Source organism: Glossina fuscipes, unplaced genomic scaffold, assembly GCF_014805625.2.
Source record: "Glossina fuscipes isolate IAEA_lab_2018 unplaced genomic scaffold, Yale_Gfus_2 113, whole genome shotgun sequence".
Lineage (NCBI taxonomy): Eukaryota > Metazoa > Arthropoda > Insecta > Diptera > Glossinidae > Glossina > Glossina fuscipes.
Genome location: NW_023998456.1, coordinates 3309589 through 3328528, shown reverse-complemented (window position 1 = coordinate 3328528; position 18940 = coordinate 3309589). Strand labels below are relative to the sequence as shown.

Sequence of the window (18940 nt, the reverse complement as noted above, 5' to 3'; positions counted from 1 at the left end):
GTGTACCTCTAAAAATGCACAAAAATCTATAACGACTGCACCAAATTTGACAACTTATTAAAATAAATAGTACACTTCCAAAAAATTAATATTTTTATATCTAAAAAAAAAAAAAACCATCTAATAGTTTGATTTACTAATTCGGCCTTTAAACAAAGAAACTTTCAACTTATTTATTGGTAAATAGGTTGGCAGACTGCTTTTACTGCTGGCAACATTGACACAACTGCAGCCAACTTTGCTTTGAAGAAAAACAAGCCATTTTCACTAGCACATTTTTCTTTGGAAGGTAAAGTAAATTTAGTTATCAGTAAAACCATGAACACTGGTGGAGGCAGGAATGTTCAGCAAAGTAAATTTTATTAAGCACGTGGTACGTAACATAAAAAAAAGTATACTATACGACCGAAAAGTACGTAGGTAAGATTGCAGAAACGTGTTTTTGAAAATAATATGTAAATAATAAAATAATGAAAATAATAAACAGAATAATAAATTCTCGTAAGTACGATAGCAAGTTAGGTGGATACGAGTATAAATAATACGATGTTTCTATAAATAGTAAGATAATTCCAGCTAATTTAAGACGCAGGGAAACAACATAATTTGTATGTTGAAAGGAAGTTGTATTGACTAGAGCTTTTTGCGATAAATGCATCAGGATTATTAATATGATTTAGAAATGCCTGCCTAAACTTGCCTAAAACTTGCAAACAAACAGGTTAGGCTTCAGCTGTAGGCTTTTGTCGTTGCATTTCCAAAACTAAAAATGTGATGATTCAGTTACCGCCCCAGTCTTAACGTCCGTGTAGATGGGTTTTATTCTGACAAAAGATTGTGCGAATATATGCAAAGCAATTCTGTTTCTATATTAATTGGTTTAAAATTTCCATTCTTTCTTTCAGACAAAGGAGTAAAGTGAGCTTTTAATCGACACCCGCTGTAAAGCCTCTACACCTTCGCAGACAATGTTGAGGTTAGTTTTCCGCATTGTATTTTTTTGATAACCACAAAGTGACGATATTAGTTACCGCCCCAGTCTTAACGTTCGTGTAGACTGGTTTTATTCTGACAAAAGATTGTGCGAATATATGCAAAGCAATTCTGTTTCTATATTAATTGATTTAAAATTTCCATTCTTTCTTTCAGACAAAGGAGTAAAGTGAGCTTTTAAGCGACACTCGCTGTAAAGTCTCTACACCTTCGCAGACAATGTTGAGGTTAGTTTTCCGCATTGTATTTTCTTGATAACCACAAAGTGATGATATTAGTTACCGCCCCAGTCTTAACGTTCGTGTAGAACGGTTTTATTCTGATAATAATTTGTGTGAAGACATGCAGTGAGATTTTCCTATTGCAATCTACTTAAAATGGCCGTTGTTTTTTTTCTTTTAGATAAATTAACAAAATGAGAAGCTTCTTAGCGACATTTAAGCCAAATGGACAAACGGGACTCACATTTCATATCAAACGTAAGTTTTCCATTGCTCATTTCAAATTTAAAAAGTGAAGATCTTTATATATGATGATCAACTTAATAGACAAGCATATAACTGAATATTTTTATGTTGATTACCTTCGTCTGATTACCATTTTTAAAAATATTCAAAAGAAAATGATATTGCACTTTATCTACAACAAACTCTCTTATTATAGGTACAAAATAGTCTCTACTGGCGTTCGTTTGATTGATACCTCCAAAGTCGAGGAACTGTTTTAAATAACTTCACCGAATTTCATTGGTTTATACTGAAAGGTGGGTGTGTCATGCATTCAAAGCTTGGCTACAATTCAAGATCAATGATGAATTATTTAGTTATCCCTGTCATAAAATCAAAATTGATGAGTTTATTATGCTGAAAATTTTTTTATTATTATTAGCAAAATTTAGTCCATTGCAAAGTTAAACATATAACCTTTATTTTTCGCCGCAGGTCCTGTTGGCTCTTCGGCGCATGTAAAAAGTACTAATCAAATGTAGTGATGGCCTTGGTGCTATGTGAATGTGGGCGGAGCTAGATAGATAGAAATTTATTTTGTATATTTTTCCGCAACTTTCTTTAAACTACATATCTAAATTGCAAACGTGATCTCGTTAATCATTGAATGATGGCGTGCGGAGGGAAATGGAAAGAAGGAAAATGTTTTTCGTTATAAATATTTTTTTATACATTTTTCATATCTCTTGGTTTTAAAATTTAAAGGTTGTAAAAATTTAATATACTATCATTTGCGTCTTTTTTTAAGAAAAATAAAAATTAAAATTAAATAACAATAGTAGAGCTTTCATTCAAAATTTGAAACTCACGACTTTTCGGCAAATCAGAAGGATGCTGATAAGTATATATTTGCATTTAAGATTTTTTATTTCCACAATTGAAGGGTCTTTCGTGGTTCCTTAGACGTATGTTCGAAACAGTTTGCCAGTTAATGCAACTACTTGCAATAGCTGGAAAGGGGCCGAAACTACTTTGCCAACTCTCGATGGTTCTGGACAAATTAGGGAGGATATTAAGGGAAAATTTAAACCTCAGAGATCCTTTATCATTTTTACTACCTGTTTTAGTAGCATTGTTAGGTGATAGCACATAGACTTGCATATTTTGGTAAGGAGGACGAACAGAATGTACTATTATTTGGGCTCGATAGTTGAATGCAAGCGAAAGAATTTGATAGACATTAACTTTGTTGCCAAGGAAATTGGTTCAGTTAGTATTAAAACTGACAACGTCTTCGTTTATAAATTAGCAAAAATTTGAACAATTGCGAATTCTAACTAAGAGAAGGTCTACGGTTAGCCGGACTTCACACTCGATTATTCCTAAGCAGCTGCATATTGAATAAGGGTGATGTGGTAGCCGCAGATTTAATAGAATGCGTCTGGGTATGTTGTACAAACATATGCTCACTAAAATTTATATGTTTTCATTTTTTAACTACATTAATTTGTACTGGAGCCATTACGAAAGTATTGGTGCCAATTTTACGTGAAAAAGGTTTTGAAATTAAAGCTCTTTGGGGACGAACCGTAAAAGAAGCGGAAGAGTTTTCATCATCCCAAAATATCGCTTTTTTTACCAACAAAATTGATGATGTTTTATTACGAAAAGACGTGGATTTAGTGTTTGTTATTATTTGTTATTATTATGACCTTTTTAACATTGGCTTGTGCTGTGCCACAACCGAAGATTTTTTATCCCTTCTTTGTTTTAATATTCAAAATAAAAAAAAAACAGAGCGACTTGTAGGTTTGCAGGTAACATTGGAAGGAAATAATATAAGACCCCGCAGCAAAATTAAATTGGAAAATCAAACATTAGAAAACAAAAACAATATTGAAAGTTAAAGTTTTGCGTGTGCAAAGGTTGCCAAAAAACGTATTCACATAACTACTTTTAAATTATTGATTGGTTAATCGTGTAAAGGACTTCGTAAAGGCTAAAAAAATTAATATAGAGAATTGCAACTTCTTTAAAAGTCCATAAGCTAAGATGCTATAATATAATTTTAATGAATTCTAAAAATAATTGCGAGAATATTCTGTTGAGCACAACAATAAAACTAAAAATTGTTCAACGCTTAATTGCTTTTAACCTAACTGTTTATGCACTTACATTAATTTCAAAAATTTTTGTTTAAAACCTATTATTTGTCGACCTCGCTGGAATTTTTGTAGAATTTGAAAGATAAAACTAGTTGCAAAAATAAGAATCTGCAAGAATTCCGTTCACAGTAGTGAGCTTAACCAGCTGATTTTACAGAACTGGCGTAATTTTTCATATAACGGGTTTAAAAAGTGCGCATAAGTAAATTTAGTGAAAAAACTGAAAGTCGTGAAAGTTTTATAAATTAAATTGTTTATATTATAGATTAAATCTGTTCAGTAAATTACGTGTATTAAAATGTTTTCCTATGATTTGCCCAACGGCGGTCTTAACACAAAAACCTTTGTGACAAAAGAAGGACAAATTAAATTCGATCCAGCATTATACGAACAAAGATACACAACAACTGTGCGCATTATTGAAGATCCGCGTTGGCGACAATCCCTAAAAAAGGTATTTACAAAAGTGGTCTTAAAACCCCCATGCGTAAAGAGTGCTATGCATATGTTTAATCTCCCATAGATTGTCGATTTTGGTTGTTCTGAAATGCGTCTTCTACCGCTTCTGCGGCGTATACCGAAAGTGGAACATATTTTGGCAGTAAGTGATATAAAAATTGATTCGTTAGAAAAAGTAAAAAAAATGTCCCTTCATTCTTAAGTCAAGTAAATTCCCTAGCATATTAAAATACTTGCAATTCTGGCGTAAAAACCAAAAAGGAGAACCACTCAGTCATGACTGGATCGCTTATACTCATCACCGTTTCCTTATAAAAGATTAAAAAAAAAAAATAAAAGAACTGAATTTTCAAAAATACCGGGTGGGCGTGGCTGGTTGTACCCAATTAGTAACAAGGAAAAAAACAGGGAAAACGAAGGTATTCGCAGTTTTTGTTATATAGACGTGTGTGCGTGGTCCCTTAAAAAGTTTAGGTCACCTCGAAATTTTTTTTTGCTTATTTGTAGGCGATATCATCAAATTCGTTAATGGAAGAATGTTTACCATAGATGCAACACAGTTAGGCAGATGGTCAAATGGACCAACGGTAAGACAGACATGCTAAGATGCATTTCCAATTTGAAATTCGCCGAGAATTTATACACTCTATTTGGTTTTTGAAGCTTGCACGTTACACAGGCATTAAAAAAAAATTAAACTTTAATACGCTATAGTATTGGATAGGTGCAGTCAATCTTTTCCATCATCATTGCGCAGGTAATGCAGCATCGTCTAGGGAATATACGTTCAAATTTTTGTACATATATCTTATATAGTTTATAATTAACGATTAGAAAAGCAATTTTGTATTCCTTTTGAAAACGGAGGTGTTCCCAGTTTGCATGGTAGTGTAGGCGTGTCCCCTAACCGATTTGATTCCTTTGCAATACCACACGTGGGTAAGAGCTTTCAAATTAAAATCGACAGTTTTATTTCCGCGGCTAGGAGAATGTTTACAACGGGCTTAACGTAGTCGGGCATTCTTAAATCGATCCAGAATTTGATACTGATCGAGAATATCTAACATAAGCGGGCCAACCGTTTTAAAAAAATGAATATACGCCTCATCCTTCTTTGGTGGGTGTAAGAATAATATATTTTTTTCGGTATTAACGATTGCGTTGCCGAATTCATCATACTATTGGTCAGGACGTGAGTATAGCTGGAAACTGTCCGTACTTCTTTTAAAGGGTGTTCCAGCTTTTACTTTTCTTTGAGATGGTCTTAAGGTCGCAACTAAATTATTATTTCTGGGCATAAAAGCAAATCTGGTGTAAATCATGAACCAGGATGTACTGTATTATATATCCAAGTGTATTTACTTGGTTCCAAATTCAAGATCTTAAAAACGTTAAGATATTTGTAGCATTTTTAATACCTTTTGCAACCGAAGGATTCCATAGAAATATTTGATAGTTTGATAGTTTAGTTTAATTTGTTAATTAAATACGATAAAATTATTAAAAACAAATCAATTATACAATAATAATTATAATCAATAATTGATATGCCAGTGGGACTATAGTGTCTTCTTCGGCATAGACGTGAACAACAGTAAAGGTACAGATATATATAAAATACGGGTATCGTACAATATAAGAAATCAAACAAGATCGAGATGTGATTATAGATTATAAAAGGCCTGAGCTCACAATCAGTTTGATATGAAGTGGGAAAGAATTCCATAGCTTAAGAGTGTTAAAAAAGAATTTCCTTGTTGATATTAAGCACTTGTAGTCAGGTAGGATTACATTCATTTTCCGTTCACATTTCGCTGAACTGAATTTTCTCATGTAAAAATATTAGTGATACAAGCTTGTAAAGAAAAAGCGCGATTTCTGATATTAAGCCATGTCAGAAAATCTGTAGTTAAACCTGCGATATCCTACCATAGAGATTGGAAAGTAAGACGAGGAGAGGGTTTTCTTAAAATATTATGAATATGCAAAGTCGTGAAATTAACATATCCCTCCGCCCTCAAGTGAGAGTTGACGTTAAAGCCAAGATTCGTGACCACACCAACACGCTCAATATGTTCGCCGACCATTTTAACAAGGGGTGGGAATCATACTCCGTATGCAATATTACGACGGTTAAGAAAAGAAGAACAAGGAAAGATGTCGTTGCTACGTTGCTATTCCTCCACCATGTTTGGAAATGACTTGCGGCCCAGGTTTTACCTCAACGTCACCTTTTACATAACTGTTCTCATCTGAACATGATTGAGCTTCGTAAGAGATAGTCGATGGAGGAGTTAGTAATTATAGTTTTGCCTTACGTTGCAGGAGTTTTATGTGGCCGAGAAGCTTGGTGTTAGTTATCACCACATCTTCACTTATGGAGTCGTCACTGTGTTGCCCCGTCAGAAAATATGTCGAATTGTCAAGTCGGTGTAAGTAAGTACACAAGCACAAGTTTCGACAAAATGCAGTGCAGTCTTAACGCAATTGGTCCGCGACTTCTTTTCCAATAAAACTTCTTTACCGAAGTATTGTGAATGGAGCGCCACCAGGACAAAATTTAATAATACTTTACACTCATGGCTATGGGCTTTTTTCTGGGGCTTTCTGCGGAAGTAGGCTCTGTGCCTGATCATCGGTCATCTTGCAGCCATTGAAATACCTTGTAAAAATAAATAAATTGCAAAATACTCTCTGCCAGAAATGTTTCCTTGAGCATTCTTTTCAGTTTGTCTGTGAAAAATCGTCCTGTAATTACTATAAGTCAACAGGCCCTTGATTTCATATCGATCAATTCAGTTTGTTTTGCTTAATTCTTGTCGTCTATTTCACTTAGTAAATGAACTCTAAAATGAATTAAATATCATTTGAGGACTCGCGTCAACGTCAGGCACTTGAATTGACATCAGAGATCTTTTAATAAAAAAGCCTTTTTTTTTTTGATTCATATTTGTTTATTAGATTTGATTCATTTTCTAAGCTTACTTTTGTATGGATATAAGATCTATAAACTACTCTTTTTTTTTAAATAAATCAAATAAATAATACTATTGAGGACACAAGTAGTTAGAAGAAGAGCAAACAAAAATATGTTTCTAATTATAATCTAATCCGAATAATGGAAAACTAAGAATATAAAAATGTGGAAAGAAAAAAATTAATAATAAAAAAATATAGTTAAAAAATAAAATAATATTAAAGCTAGAGACTTGCAACAAATAAACAATAATGTAAAAAAAATGTATAGCATTTAGAAATAATGGATACACTAAGTCCTGAAAACGAGAGAATGAAATTAAAAAAATAAAGAACTAAATTCCATAGAAAAATAAACTTAATGTAAATAGAATTAAAATCTAATGAATACTTTCCTTTCTTATTAAATAATATTCCATCTCTTTGCTAAAACGATGCACTCGTTTGAATGAGCCGTTGTTTAAAAATAATTCTTAATCATAAAAAAACTAACCCGAGTTTTATGAAGGATTTCTATACAAGTTTTGTTAATGCAGTGGATATTTATATGTATGCTTGCATGAAGGATATGAATATATGCCAGTGAAAAAAAAGGCTAGACATGAAGCAGATTTGGTTTCATTTATATGTATCGAAAACGAAGATATTTTTCCTCTAATATTAATAATACTTCACTTTGCCTTCCTGTGCCGATTATTTATAAAGGTCAATGCATTTTTCATATACACTCGCACACATTTCTTCTTTTCCCCCCGATCTGTTGTGTGTTCTCTTAAACGAAATTTGTTCTCATCATTCTCTTTTTCAACAATATATAACAAATTTTAAGCGATAACCGCTACAATAGGTGTTGCTTGTGGGAATTGTTCAAATCATTTCTTGAAATTACGCAGATGCACAGGTTCATTGCTAATTTTCTTCCAAGCATTTAATGTTGCGCGGTTCTCTGTGCTGAAGTTCGAATTGCTATCATCTTCTGATAAGTCTGGCGCAGAGGTATCCTTTATAAGACATCGCCGGACGCGACGCTCTCTCTTCGTATCTGCAGAATGCTTTTCGGCACTCCCTTTCAATTCGATTGATGTGTGATTTACATCGCATGGACTTTTCGGTTTCCGACGGCGTTTTTTTATTTTACCAGTTGACTTAACCTCGATGGAAGGTGAGTATCTTAAAGGTAATTGCGCGGCTTTCTTACGTCGTGTTCGCGACTTCACTAACGTTGGACATGATGCTGTTAGTACCGTTTCTGCATTTTCTGAAGTTTTCAAAATTAACTTTTTCTTCGAACTTTTACGAGAAATCAGGTTTCTTCCATCAGCTTCTTCGTCGTCATTCTTTTTGGCGCTTTGTTCTATAACATAGTCATGTCCGATAGCCGATGTCTCCATCATAAGCACGTTATTCTTTACAAAGCAAAAAAGATGAATATTATTTTGAAGAGTTTAATTTCGTTTGTCTCTTTTGGTATTAAAATATGAAACTAAATGAGTTCAAAACGTTACGCTGGCCAAGTGCTATTTTATATAATCATAATTTCTAAAAGCTGACTAAATATTCATTTTTTAAGGTGATTTTAGAAGCTATTGGCATGGTTATCGTAACCTAAAAGAACATTTTATACTTACATCAGGTGTCATTTGAGGTTCGAAATTATCCACGGCGCGGCCATTTTCTCGCAAACGCTTTATTATTTTTAATATAGCGTAAGTGGGCTTACCATGATAGCGTTTTAATGCAGGCTGTTGCTCTTCACTCAGTTCTTCTTCACGATCGAACTCCCTATCGGCTCTTTCCCTTGCGATTTGATCAGGATCTTGCGATAAAATTTCGGTCCATGAAAACGTTTTTTTCTTCATAGTCTTTTTATCCGACTTTGAGCGGAGATTCTTTGGCGACACGCGATTCGTTGCAGTTCGTTCATGATACGGCGTAACGATACCAGAGTTAAAATTTTGTACCGCGTTTAATATTGCAGGTTGCTGCCCACCAATTTCGAAAGAGTCTACCTTTTGTTCTATTTTGTCTTTAACGCGGACACAAGTGCGTTGAATATCCTGCATACTTAAACGCATCTCGGCTGCCGAGTACCCTAGCTGTTTGAACTCTTTTTCAAAAAGTCGTTTGTATCGCCCGTAATCCGGCCTTCCCTGATAAGATAATTGACTTACTAAATGCAAGAATTCTCCTAAATATGAAGGAATATGTTTTCCGTAGATCTGTCTAAGCAGTTCACGTACATCAGTCATCAGATATTCCTTGGCTCGGTGTACCTTTTCTTGCTGTTGATTATTGGCTGCATCCTTCCAAGGCAGATAGCCTTGCGACCAATATAATAAGTTATATCCTAAACATTCCATATCACTTCGGCGGGAATGAGCACCCATGTGAGCATCGCGGGAAGTAAATTCAAGTGTGCCATCGTGTGCTCGCCTCTGATCCATAATAAATGGGCGATGTACACCGTTGTCGGTGTACTTGGAAGCCAAACCGAAATCGATCAGAAATATACGCTCCTCTTCAAATTCAATCCAACTTTCTGGTCGTTTATATTGTGCTAAAGAAGCGTTTCCATTTTTTGTATATTTTATGTCATGTTCCATTTTTTCTTTTACAATCAGGTTGTGCTTTTCTTTGGCACTTAATAGTTTTTCCTGACGTTTAGTTAAACGTCGATAACTACTGGTATTCGCACCATAGGATTTCCGATCAGAGACTATACGAGGACGCAGCGAAAGTGGCAAACATTCCTCAAAATCCTCGTCCGAAGAGTTAGAATTCACGTGATCCGGACTGCGTTCGACACTGCCACTATTTGCAGAAGATCCGTCCTCGCTGAAGAATTCAGAATAACTAATGCGTTTCGACGGTCTCAAATAATGGGATGTTACCATTTCGTCATACATGGAGTTACGTTTCTGTCTACGACATGATCGTACCGGATTTGAACCGCTGTATTCCACCTTATGCGTTGCCGTTGTGGTTTTCGCTGTAACGCGATGTGTTCGATTACGACTTATAGGTGTGCTATACATATCCAGACTAATGCTTTGGGCGCTGTTTGTCGTAGCGCCATCGTCAAAATCTTCATCTTCCTCTTCGTTATCATAGTCTTTTTTCGTCTTCTTGTTATTATTGGACGCTCTACCATTGAGCACAAAGCCCTCATCTTCCTCGTCGTTGGCCTCTTGCTCAGAACTATTGCCACTATCAGTAGTCTGTTGCTTTTCATCAAAATTTTCTTCTTTATATTTAGAAGTTTTCATCTTCAAATGTTGATCGTTTGGAAATTTACTGTCATTTATCGTGGTTTGCCCTTCCTCTTGCTTTTGCTGTTTTAAATATTTGCACTTTGAAATCATTAAATTTTGCGCTTTAACATCATTATGACAATAACCACTGTCGTGTAGCTTTTCCAAAACATTAACAATTTGTATAGCCAGTGTAAGCACAGATTTTTGATGCACGCGGCAATTTTTGATAAGTGAATGCAGGTCACGGTCAAAACGTGGCAAAACCAAAAAACGGTAACGAGCGCTGCCAAAATAATGAGAACCCGAAGCTATGTAATCTGGTATTCCAGATGGTTTATTCATGTTAACTGAACCTTTACAATCTTCTTTAACAGCGTCTATAAATAAAATAAAGAATTTTGATAAAAGAAAATCAGCAAACAGGGAAACGACGCTCTTACTATTCTTTTTGGCAGTGTTCATAAGACAGTGTATCTCCACAAACAAGGGCCCATTCGAGTGTGGTTCGATTTTGACCACATATTTTGCATTTTCATTTGTAACCGGAATGCTAATATTGTCTGAGGCTAAAAATATTTCGCCAAAATTGCCTTTACCTAAAACGCGAAAGAGAAATGTTAGTTGAATTGATTTATAAGCATTTCAAAGGTTTTACCTATAGGTCTACCTAAGCGCCAAGGTTTTTGCGTTAAATCGTGTAAAATAGTTCCATTAACTAGTGATGGTCTTAACGTATAAACAGGTTTAGGTGACTCAGTTGATGAGCAATTATAATCACCACCGCCACCTAAACTGTTATTCAAAGAACTGCTGTTAAGCAGTATGGACGAATTGTTAGCTTGTTTAGTTGTATAATTACGAGGTGTTAAAGGTACAGAAGGTAATGGCGTGTCGTTGGAAGACGAATCTTCATCGTCGTTATAGTGCTGCCAATAGTTATGAGCGGAGGTATTCATACGTAACGTTTTTGGGCATGGTGCTGCTAAAGCCGACTCCAGTTCTTTGGCTTCGCTAGGAGGATTACGCTTACGTTTGCGTATACTACGGGTAGCAGTAGCAGTCGGTGTTATAGGATGTAAATGATGCGAATCAATTGTCGTAGCGGTTTGCGGTGCGCGTTTTCCCATTATTAACGAAACCGCAATTTATTTTTTGGATATTTTTTTTTTGTTTTGTTCGCTTTTAGTTAATATATTTCCCTTTCCAGTAATGCCCTATTTCTACTCCCACCTTTACAGATCTCAGGTCTTGCTTTTACAAGTTATGTTCAGTCTTTTTATTTTTCAGCGCTTCACACATTTAAAACAGGAACGTTGTATGTACAACTTACTTTTTTTTTTTTTGTTAAATTAACAATTTCTATACAGAAGCTCTTTTCGCTTAGCTTTTCTTTTTGATGCTATTTTCCTTACATATTTTTAGCATTGTTTCAACAAATTGCCTGCAAGTAAAAATTGATTGTCATTAAAAGTGAAAGATTTTCCGTACGTGATTTTGCTTTCGCCACGTTTCTTTTGTTTAAAAAAAGGATAGTTTCTTTATATGATCATAAGTTATGGAAACAAGCTAAGTACTGACTTTTTGTTTACTGTGATCTTCACATCAATTTTCTCTTTATATCGTAAACATAAGTGCCATTTTTAAGAATATCGATAAAATATCCCCATTGTTTATCAGTTAGCCGTCAGCTGTTATTACGGTCATTTACTCGCATTTAACCTCAATTCTACTATATGAATCGAAATATTTGTAAACAAAATCAGCTGTTTTTAATTTAAAGCGTAATACAATATTTTCAAATTTTACAAAAATGCTCAACAATAAAACGATAAAAGTAATAAATTAATGCGAAGATCTTGAAACAATTCTTCAGCGCTTTTGCTATAAATGTATGCATATAAGAAAACTTTCGAGCGTCCTCTTCAATTACTTATTTTTTTGTTCACAGATAGACGAATGAAGTTCATACACCTTTACGCAAAGCTATTAAACTCTAATTTCGTATAAAATGGTCGCGGTTAATCAAATACTAAGTTTGAAAAGCCAACTTGGCCATTAATATTTATAATATTTATGTGCCAAATTCCCAAGCCAAAATACAAAAACCAACAGAAGTTGGAATAGCGGATTCGTCAAAAAGAAAGCTTACAATTTTTCTAATAGAAAGGGCATATATATGACTTTTCAAAGAAATAATATCACTTTAGAACTAGTAAGGAAAGAACATCTACTTATACTAATCAGAGACTTTTCACTACGCTTTCTTTTATTGCCATGTAATACTTTCCATTCTTATCGGCTAAATTGTTTAAAGCATCCAACACGGATGGAAATTAAACTGAAGGTTGGACTTTAAATATTCCATCATAGTGAAGACGAAAATAATAGCGTTTTTAAACTATGCGTTGTGACATATCTTTAAGTTTGCTACAATCAGCAAAAGAAGTGCACCCACATTCATTTATTTCTATACGTACGTAACTTTTCTATTAAGTATTTAAAGATTTTTATTCTGAATCACACTACATTTATTATAACCGAACGTAATCCGGACATATTTTCATATGAAAGAGAAACACTTGCTTTGACGAACAAGAAATTCGTCTTCATTTTATTAAAACGCTACGCCACTACGGAAAGCAGCGTAAAGGTGTCATTTTGAAATTATATAGAAATTCATGAATTAAGCCCATCAGCATAGCATACATATATAGAATAAAACTATACCCGCGCATAAACATACGAATATCGAGAACAAAACGTAACAACAAAAAAACATACAAGATTAAAATCGTCCGAAATTCTCTTGAGAGAAATGTCGGCTATATGGTAAACGACTTTTTATATTTTTTAAGAAACGAAAAAATTTGAATACCTGATAATTTTAGAGGAAACCACATGTTAATCACTTCCATTGACAAGATTTTTTATTATTACTTTATTTTACAAAAAGAATTGCAAGATTTTTTTGGAAATTATCGCAAAGTGATTATCTATTTGAGTACATACACACTTACCCAATAAAATTTTTGTTTCACTTGTCTTAATTAGATTTTTAACGTTTATCAAGTATTGCCTTTTGGCAATTATTCGTTTAGCCCCAAATTGCAAAAACTCCAACCTTGCTCCGTATACGGTCTTCGAGCAAACATTTGTTAATTTTACATTTACTTTCTATATTAATTTTACACAAACGAAAATTTTAGAAAAAATTTTCAGCCTCTACTTTTTCTTCACAATCCACACACACAAATAAACATATTACAAAGCTACCACAGGTGCGAGTATGATTACCGTAAGAGGAGTTGCCACATTAACAAGATATTAAAGCATGGCCATGCCTTTGGGTATTTATTATATCTGTTCTTCAAACACGTAGAAGTTTTTCTAAAAAAGTAGCTGCTAACCTAGTTATGACAACGCAACACAACTGCAAGAAATGCTAGAATACAATTCCCATGAAATGATCACAAAATGTACAACCGTGCAAATGGGGCAGGAATAGCAAACTGAGATAGCTATCTTGCTTATAAGGAAACCTAAATACGTAAACAAACATTCGAAATAACTACCACAAAAAGTGAAGGTAAATTAAAAATACTTTATATGTAAAGTAACATAAGAGATGAAAGTCTTTTACCCATATAAAAATAGGAACTCGCAATTTTATCAACGTATTTCTTCCCAATCAACACACGAAGCAACTTAAAAATTTTCTCATGCCTTTACTGAGTTAGTGAAAAAAAATGTTGCTGATTTCAGTTTAAAGGAAAATAAACTAAAATAAAAGATAATAAAAGATTACATTTACAGTCTCGTAAACGTCTTTTTAAAAAATACTGTTAAAGAGTTTTTCTTTCTTTTATTTGAAAGCACCGACAAAAACAACGTCCTCGCTAAATTCCCTGTTGAAAGGCAAAGCACAGAGACGCTTATAATAAATAAATGGTTAAAAGCCCAACTTAACAATTCAAAAGTTAACGCCAATCAGCTATGTTAAATGCCCAACTTAACAGACCAAATTGATTCAATTCTATTAAATGACAGAACAAAGGGATTCAATTCTGTAATCACGTCTGCTAAGAAATGAGAAAAAGACACATCAAATTTAGAGTTTTCCTTATTCTATCTATCAGTGTTGAAACTTTTTCTTTGCAACTATAGTCACCACGTTACCGTATGAAGGTTGAAACGAAGAGGCTTTCGAGTTAAGTTAAAAAAGTGGCATGCATTCAACTTAGTTAGGATTTCTATGTTAGTTATTAAGAGGAGGTCGTCTCCAAATTAAGATATACCAAAAAATCTCTCATCAGAGCGGCTTCACGAATATAAAAAAACATGTAAAAAAATCAATTTAATTGAAGTTTTTGAACATTTTGATTAATTATCTTAAGGCTTAGGCAATGCTTTAAAGAATTTTGTAAGTTTCTCTTGGCAGTTTTTAAAAGCTCCTTCAATTCAGGCTGATACGCAGCAGTCGCATTAGCAATTTGCCTCTTAAAAATAAGACTTCATTCCATAGACGGATCAATGTTTATAAAGAAATCGCGTAGCTCATTTGCCATTCTTACACCCTCGCTAAGACTTTTCAAATCAAATGTCACGTTTCCAGTGCTTGTTGAAGCCTCTTCTTCAATGGGCGATGAATTTAACTTCCTCCAAGTCGGTTTCAGTCAAATCTTCATCTTACGATTCAAGCAATTCCTGAATGTCACTTGATTCTATCTGTTCGAACACATCTCGCGATTTCGGCTATGTTTGCGGTCAAAGTTTGAGCTTGCACAGATTCTTCGCCATTTTCCGTAGTTATAGCAGGCCACAGTTTTTTCCAGCATGATTTCAATTTGTGTGGCTTCAGTTCTTCCAATAATTCTTTTATGTTTACGATGCATTTTGTTATGTCAAATTTCTTCCAGCATTCCATAATATTCATATCAGGATTACATTCCATATTATCCAATATGATGGTGAAGGTTCGTCTAATGTAACAGAGCTTAAAGGACTGGATTATTCATTGGCCCATAGTTTGAAGCAAAGCCGTCGTGTTGGGAGGAAAAATGTCACTTTTATGTTTGGATGTATAGTTTCAAATTAAAATTGACTTATCTATGACGAGATGTACTTTCTATATTTCATCTAAGTATATTTTCGGCGGTGAGATGTACTTTCGGCGGTGAGATGTACTTCCGTCTACTTTTAGATAGCTTCTAAACGGCTGATCGGTTAGAAACTAGGCTTATGAATTGCTCGTAAGTCATACGTAAAGGTGTTTTAAAATTCTAAGATTTTCCATCGAGTCAAGCCATTTTCTTCTGTTGCTAAGCCACTTGGGGTGGAGAATAAATTAGGTTTTTCCGAACGTATGTAACGACCAGAAGAGATAGACTCACATTTTGTTATATCGACCGATTCGAAATCAGTTCTGAATCGATCTAAGTTTGTCTGTCCGTCTGTCCTTTTGATATAGGTCGTTTAAATATGACGAGAATGCCTCTAATGAGGCATTGATCTGTGCCGCAGACACCGTTCGATTACTTGTTAAAATTTTATGCCGTTTTAAGTTAATACAACACAATCAGATTATAATTTCATTTAATTTATTGGAACGATTTTGTAGAAGGAAACAAGTCGTCATATTTCTATTAATCGAAATTTAAATATGTAACAAGCGATAATACATTTTTAATTGATTATGAAAAGGCAATTGCGCGCCTCTGTAAGTGTGAACTAATTTCTCCTCAAGATTTATTTGGCAGTAAGCGAACAAAGCAATACATTTCAGTTCCGAAGCTTATTTGAGCGAAATGTAATACACAATTGTAAATTATATTATATAAGACTAGATTACTGGATTGCGTTTTATACAAAAAAAAAAAATTTCATTTAAATTGAGAATATTACAATCGAAAGTTCTCTCCCTTTTCTTCTTCTTTTTTTTTTTTTTTTGTTAGCATTGTAGTTTAAAAGTAGCGTACAATTTGCGCACGATAATGTAACATCAATGCACTCTAATAAAATATAATTGAATCTTTCTTTCAACAGGTTGATATAGATGAGAAAGTGTTATCAGTTTTTCAGCAGAGAGCTGTCCCACTTGTATCAGATTATTTGCATAAACGAGAAGAGCCTCTGCGTATAGAAGTACTGAAAGGCAGTATCACAGATTCAGTTGAACAATTGCGTAATGTGGACGTAGTAATCGGTCTAGAAATGTAGGTCTTCATATAATTAATCTGTTCCTATTTTATAATTTACAGAACAATAGTTTAATTCTATTCTTATATAATAATTTTAGCATTGAACATTTGCATGCCGATGTTTTGGAAAAGGTTCCAGAGAACATATTCGGATTTGTGCAACCCAAATTGGCTATATTTTCAACACCAAATTCCGAATTCAATGTCTTTTTCGATTCGCTATTGGGTAACGGTTTTCGTCATTTCGATCACAAATTTGAATGGTCTCGTGCAGAGTTTAGGGCTTGGACTGATAATATTTGTCATCGTTATCCTAACTATAGCGTGGCATTTCTAGGTTTGGGCAACCCTCCAGACGAGAAGAGGGATGTAGAAGATGTAGGGTTCGCTACTCAAATGGCGTTATTTGCACGCAACGATTTAATTAAAAAGCCTTTAGCCACGGACTTAAACGGGCAAAGCTTACCGCTTTCTGGTGTCAAATACAAAGAAATTTACACTGTAGATTTTCCGTACTATAAAGACGAGCGTACGCAAGATGAAAAGATTTGGTGTGAAGTACAATATTTTATAAACCGATATAGGTATGCAACAATATATTTCAATGTGGATCGTCACATTTATCAGTTGCCATGGCTGCAATTGATGGATTTTGCAAGGAAAGAGAACGTTAGTCAAGAAGAATTGTTGGATATTTTGCGCAATCATAATATACAAGTGGAAGGTAATTTTATAATAATGCCCGAATATGATGATGATGATGATGATGATCATGGACTGTGTTATGAGCTGAATGATCTCAATCTGGAATTGAATAATGAATATAACAATCAATGCGGCAATGGAGACGCCGCCAGTACAGCTTTTAATATCGAAAATGCTAAAGATGATAGCGAAGAATGTTGGGATTAAATATTACCATAAATCATTAAAGTAGCGTTACACTTTTAAGAATCTGTGATTTCGCATTTCTTAACATTACATACTTAGAATTAAGCCATTGATAAGGTAATCGGGATCCAATACTAATGTCAACTTGTCATAGTGGGCCTGAAGCTTGCATGCTCCTATTAATACCTAAAAACAAAAGGCAATGTAAATAATCGAGGTTTTTCTCAATTAGTGAATAAAGTACAAGATATTTGATAAAAAGAAAAGCTCTTGTCAATTTTTATCAGTGGCACTAAGGTTAGTCACTAAATATAAGGTTAATAAAAGTGTTAAACAATATTATCCCGTACCATAAAGTATAAAAAAATACATCTATATTGTAAACTTTTAAAAATGCCAAAGTAAAATAAATAAATAAATTGATATTTGCCAAATTTTCAAATTTTCGTTTTATTTAGTTTTTGTATACATCAAAGAAAATTTATCTAACCAGAGAATCTGATATGCTACAGGTGTTTCCAGTAAAAAATTTCATGCAGCAGGGTGAAACATATGCCATAGAAAAATAAACAAAATAAAAATGTTGCCGGGAGAGTTTTTCTTAGCTTTTATTTACTTTAAATTAAAAATTTTTTGGATTTTAGTCGTTTTCAGACACATACTCCTTGATTTTGCTTAGATGCAAAGACAAATTTGTTGCTGATGAGTATTAACATCCCAGTATTAATGTCATGTTAAAAATAACTCTGTGCGGAACATACGCCGACGGCTTTGCAAATTAGCATAGAGTATTACGTTCGTTCTCCAATAGCAGAGAATTTAATTTAATTTTGCTTGCCTACCTTTAGGTGTATTCATTAATTGTAATTAATTAATTGTGCCTAATAATTGAGATTGCTTATACGTCCTGTTAGAATTTCTTTTTAGTTTTATCTTCTTTTTGATGATGATATATGTTTCTATATATTTATAGTAGATGTATGTCAGGGAGAGAGAGAAGGCTTATCAAGTTATTAAGTCTAATCAGAGAATAATCTTTCCATTTTTCTTCGTTTCTTATATACTGTCCGAAATAATGGATTTTAGAAACGCACCTCAAGCCACAACGAAGATAACCAAACATTTTCAATAAAGTTAAAAAAGGGAAGAAATGCTCACAATATGCTTTATTTATTTATATGCATTATTCTCTACTACTGTTGCAACTTTTTGTTGTCAAATTGCCAAATTGTTTGTTTGTATAGAATTTCTGTAGATGTTTTTTAATGATTAGCAGAGAATTTGTCGACGGCTTTACAATTTAGCATAGAGTATTACGTTCGTTCTGCAAATAGCAGAAAATTTAGCTACCGTTTTGTTTAATTTGATAATAAAAAAAAATAAATAATGGCGGTCTACTTTTAGGCTAACTTGTAAAGTTAAATAAGTTTAGTTCACGTATTTTCCAAAGCACTAAACAACAATTTAGTCGCAACCCAAATTATTTTCTATTTATACGCATATAATCAGCTTTAATTTGAAGAACATTTTCGGATTAAAAGTATAAAATTGCATTTGGA

At 33.7% G+C, this 18940-nt stretch overlaps 2 protein-coding genes and 1 long non-coding RNA gene across 6 annotated transcripts; 2 read left to right on the top strand and 1 right to left on the bottom strand.

Moving 5' to 3' along the window:
* The first annotated feature begins 301 nt into the window (after nt 1-301).
* LOC119639803 lies at nt 302-2199 on the top strand. 2 transcript variants are annotated; one of them, XR_005247576.1, is made up of 6 exons: nt 302-373; nt 906-976; nt 1150-1220; nt 1396-1472; nt 1657-1756; nt 1935-2199. It is a non-coding gene; the product is annotated as an uncharacterized LOC119639803 (long non-coding RNA). The 2 variants fall into 2 exon arrangements; XR_005247577.1 differs by having other exon boundaries at nt 310-420.
* A 1563-nt stretch (nt 2200-3762) lies between these two features.
* LOC119639798 (small RNA 2'-O-methyltransferase) lies at nt 3763-17625 on the top strand. The gene is made up of 4 exons (XM_038037475.1): nt 3763-4058; nt 4128-4205; nt 16336-16505; nt 16589-17625. The coding sequence occupies exons 1-4, from the start codon at nt 3903-3905 to the stop codon at nt 17400-17402; spliced, it is 1218 nt and encodes a 405-aa protein (XP_037893403.1). The 5' UTR covers nt 3763-3902; the 3' UTR covers nt 17403-17625.
* Nucleotides 7244-13523, bottom strand: LOC119639795. 3 transcript variants are annotated; one of them, XM_038037466.1, is made up of 5 exons: nt 13311-13523; nt 10949-11734; nt 10734-10889; nt 8668-10670; nt 7244-8445 (listed from the first exon to the last, which is right to left on the bottom strand). In XM_038037466.1, exons 2-5 carry the CDS (start codon nt 11418-11420, stop codon nt 7912-7914), a joined length of 3165 nt encoding a protein of 1054 aa, XP_037893394.1. In that variant the 5' UTR covers nt 11421-11734; nt 13311-13523; the 3' UTR covers nt 7244-7911. The 3 variants fall into 3 exon arrangements, with proteins under 3 accessions (XP_037893394.1, XP_037893396.1, XP_037893395.1); XM_038037468.1 differs by lacking the exon at nt 13311-13523 and adding an exon at nt 13169-13276; XM_038037467.1 differs by lacking the exon at nt 13311-13523 and having other exon boundaries at nt 10949-12243.
* Nucleotides 17626-18940: the final 1315 nt, after the last annotated feature.

Bases quoted from the DNA above. Each gene is read 5' to 3' on its own strand.
- LOC119639798 (XM_038037475.1), top strand. From the start codon at position 3,903: ATGTTTTCCTATGATTTGCCCAACGGCGGTCTTAACACAAAAACCTTT. The intron at 4,206-16,335 runs GTAAGTGATATA...TTCTTTCAACAG, and splicing joins AAGTGGAACATATTTTGGCA to GTTGATATAGATGAGAAAGT. The intron at 16,506-16,588 runs GTAGGTCTTCAT...TAATAATTTTAG, and splicing joins GTAGTAATCGGTCTAGAAAT to CATTGAACATTTGCATGCCG.
- LOC119639795 (XM_038037466.1), bottom strand. From the start codon at position 11,420: ATGGGAAAACGCGCACCGCAAACCGCTACGACAATTGATTCGCATCAT. The intron at 10,890-10,948 runs GTAAAACCTTTG...TTCGCGTTTTAG, and splicing joins GCGCTTAGGTAGACCTATAG to GTAAAGGCAATTTTGGCGAA. The intron at 10,671-10,733 runs GTAAGAGCGTCG...TTTTATTTATAG, and splicing joins GAACACTGCCAAAAAGAATA to ACGCTGTTAAAGAAGATTGT.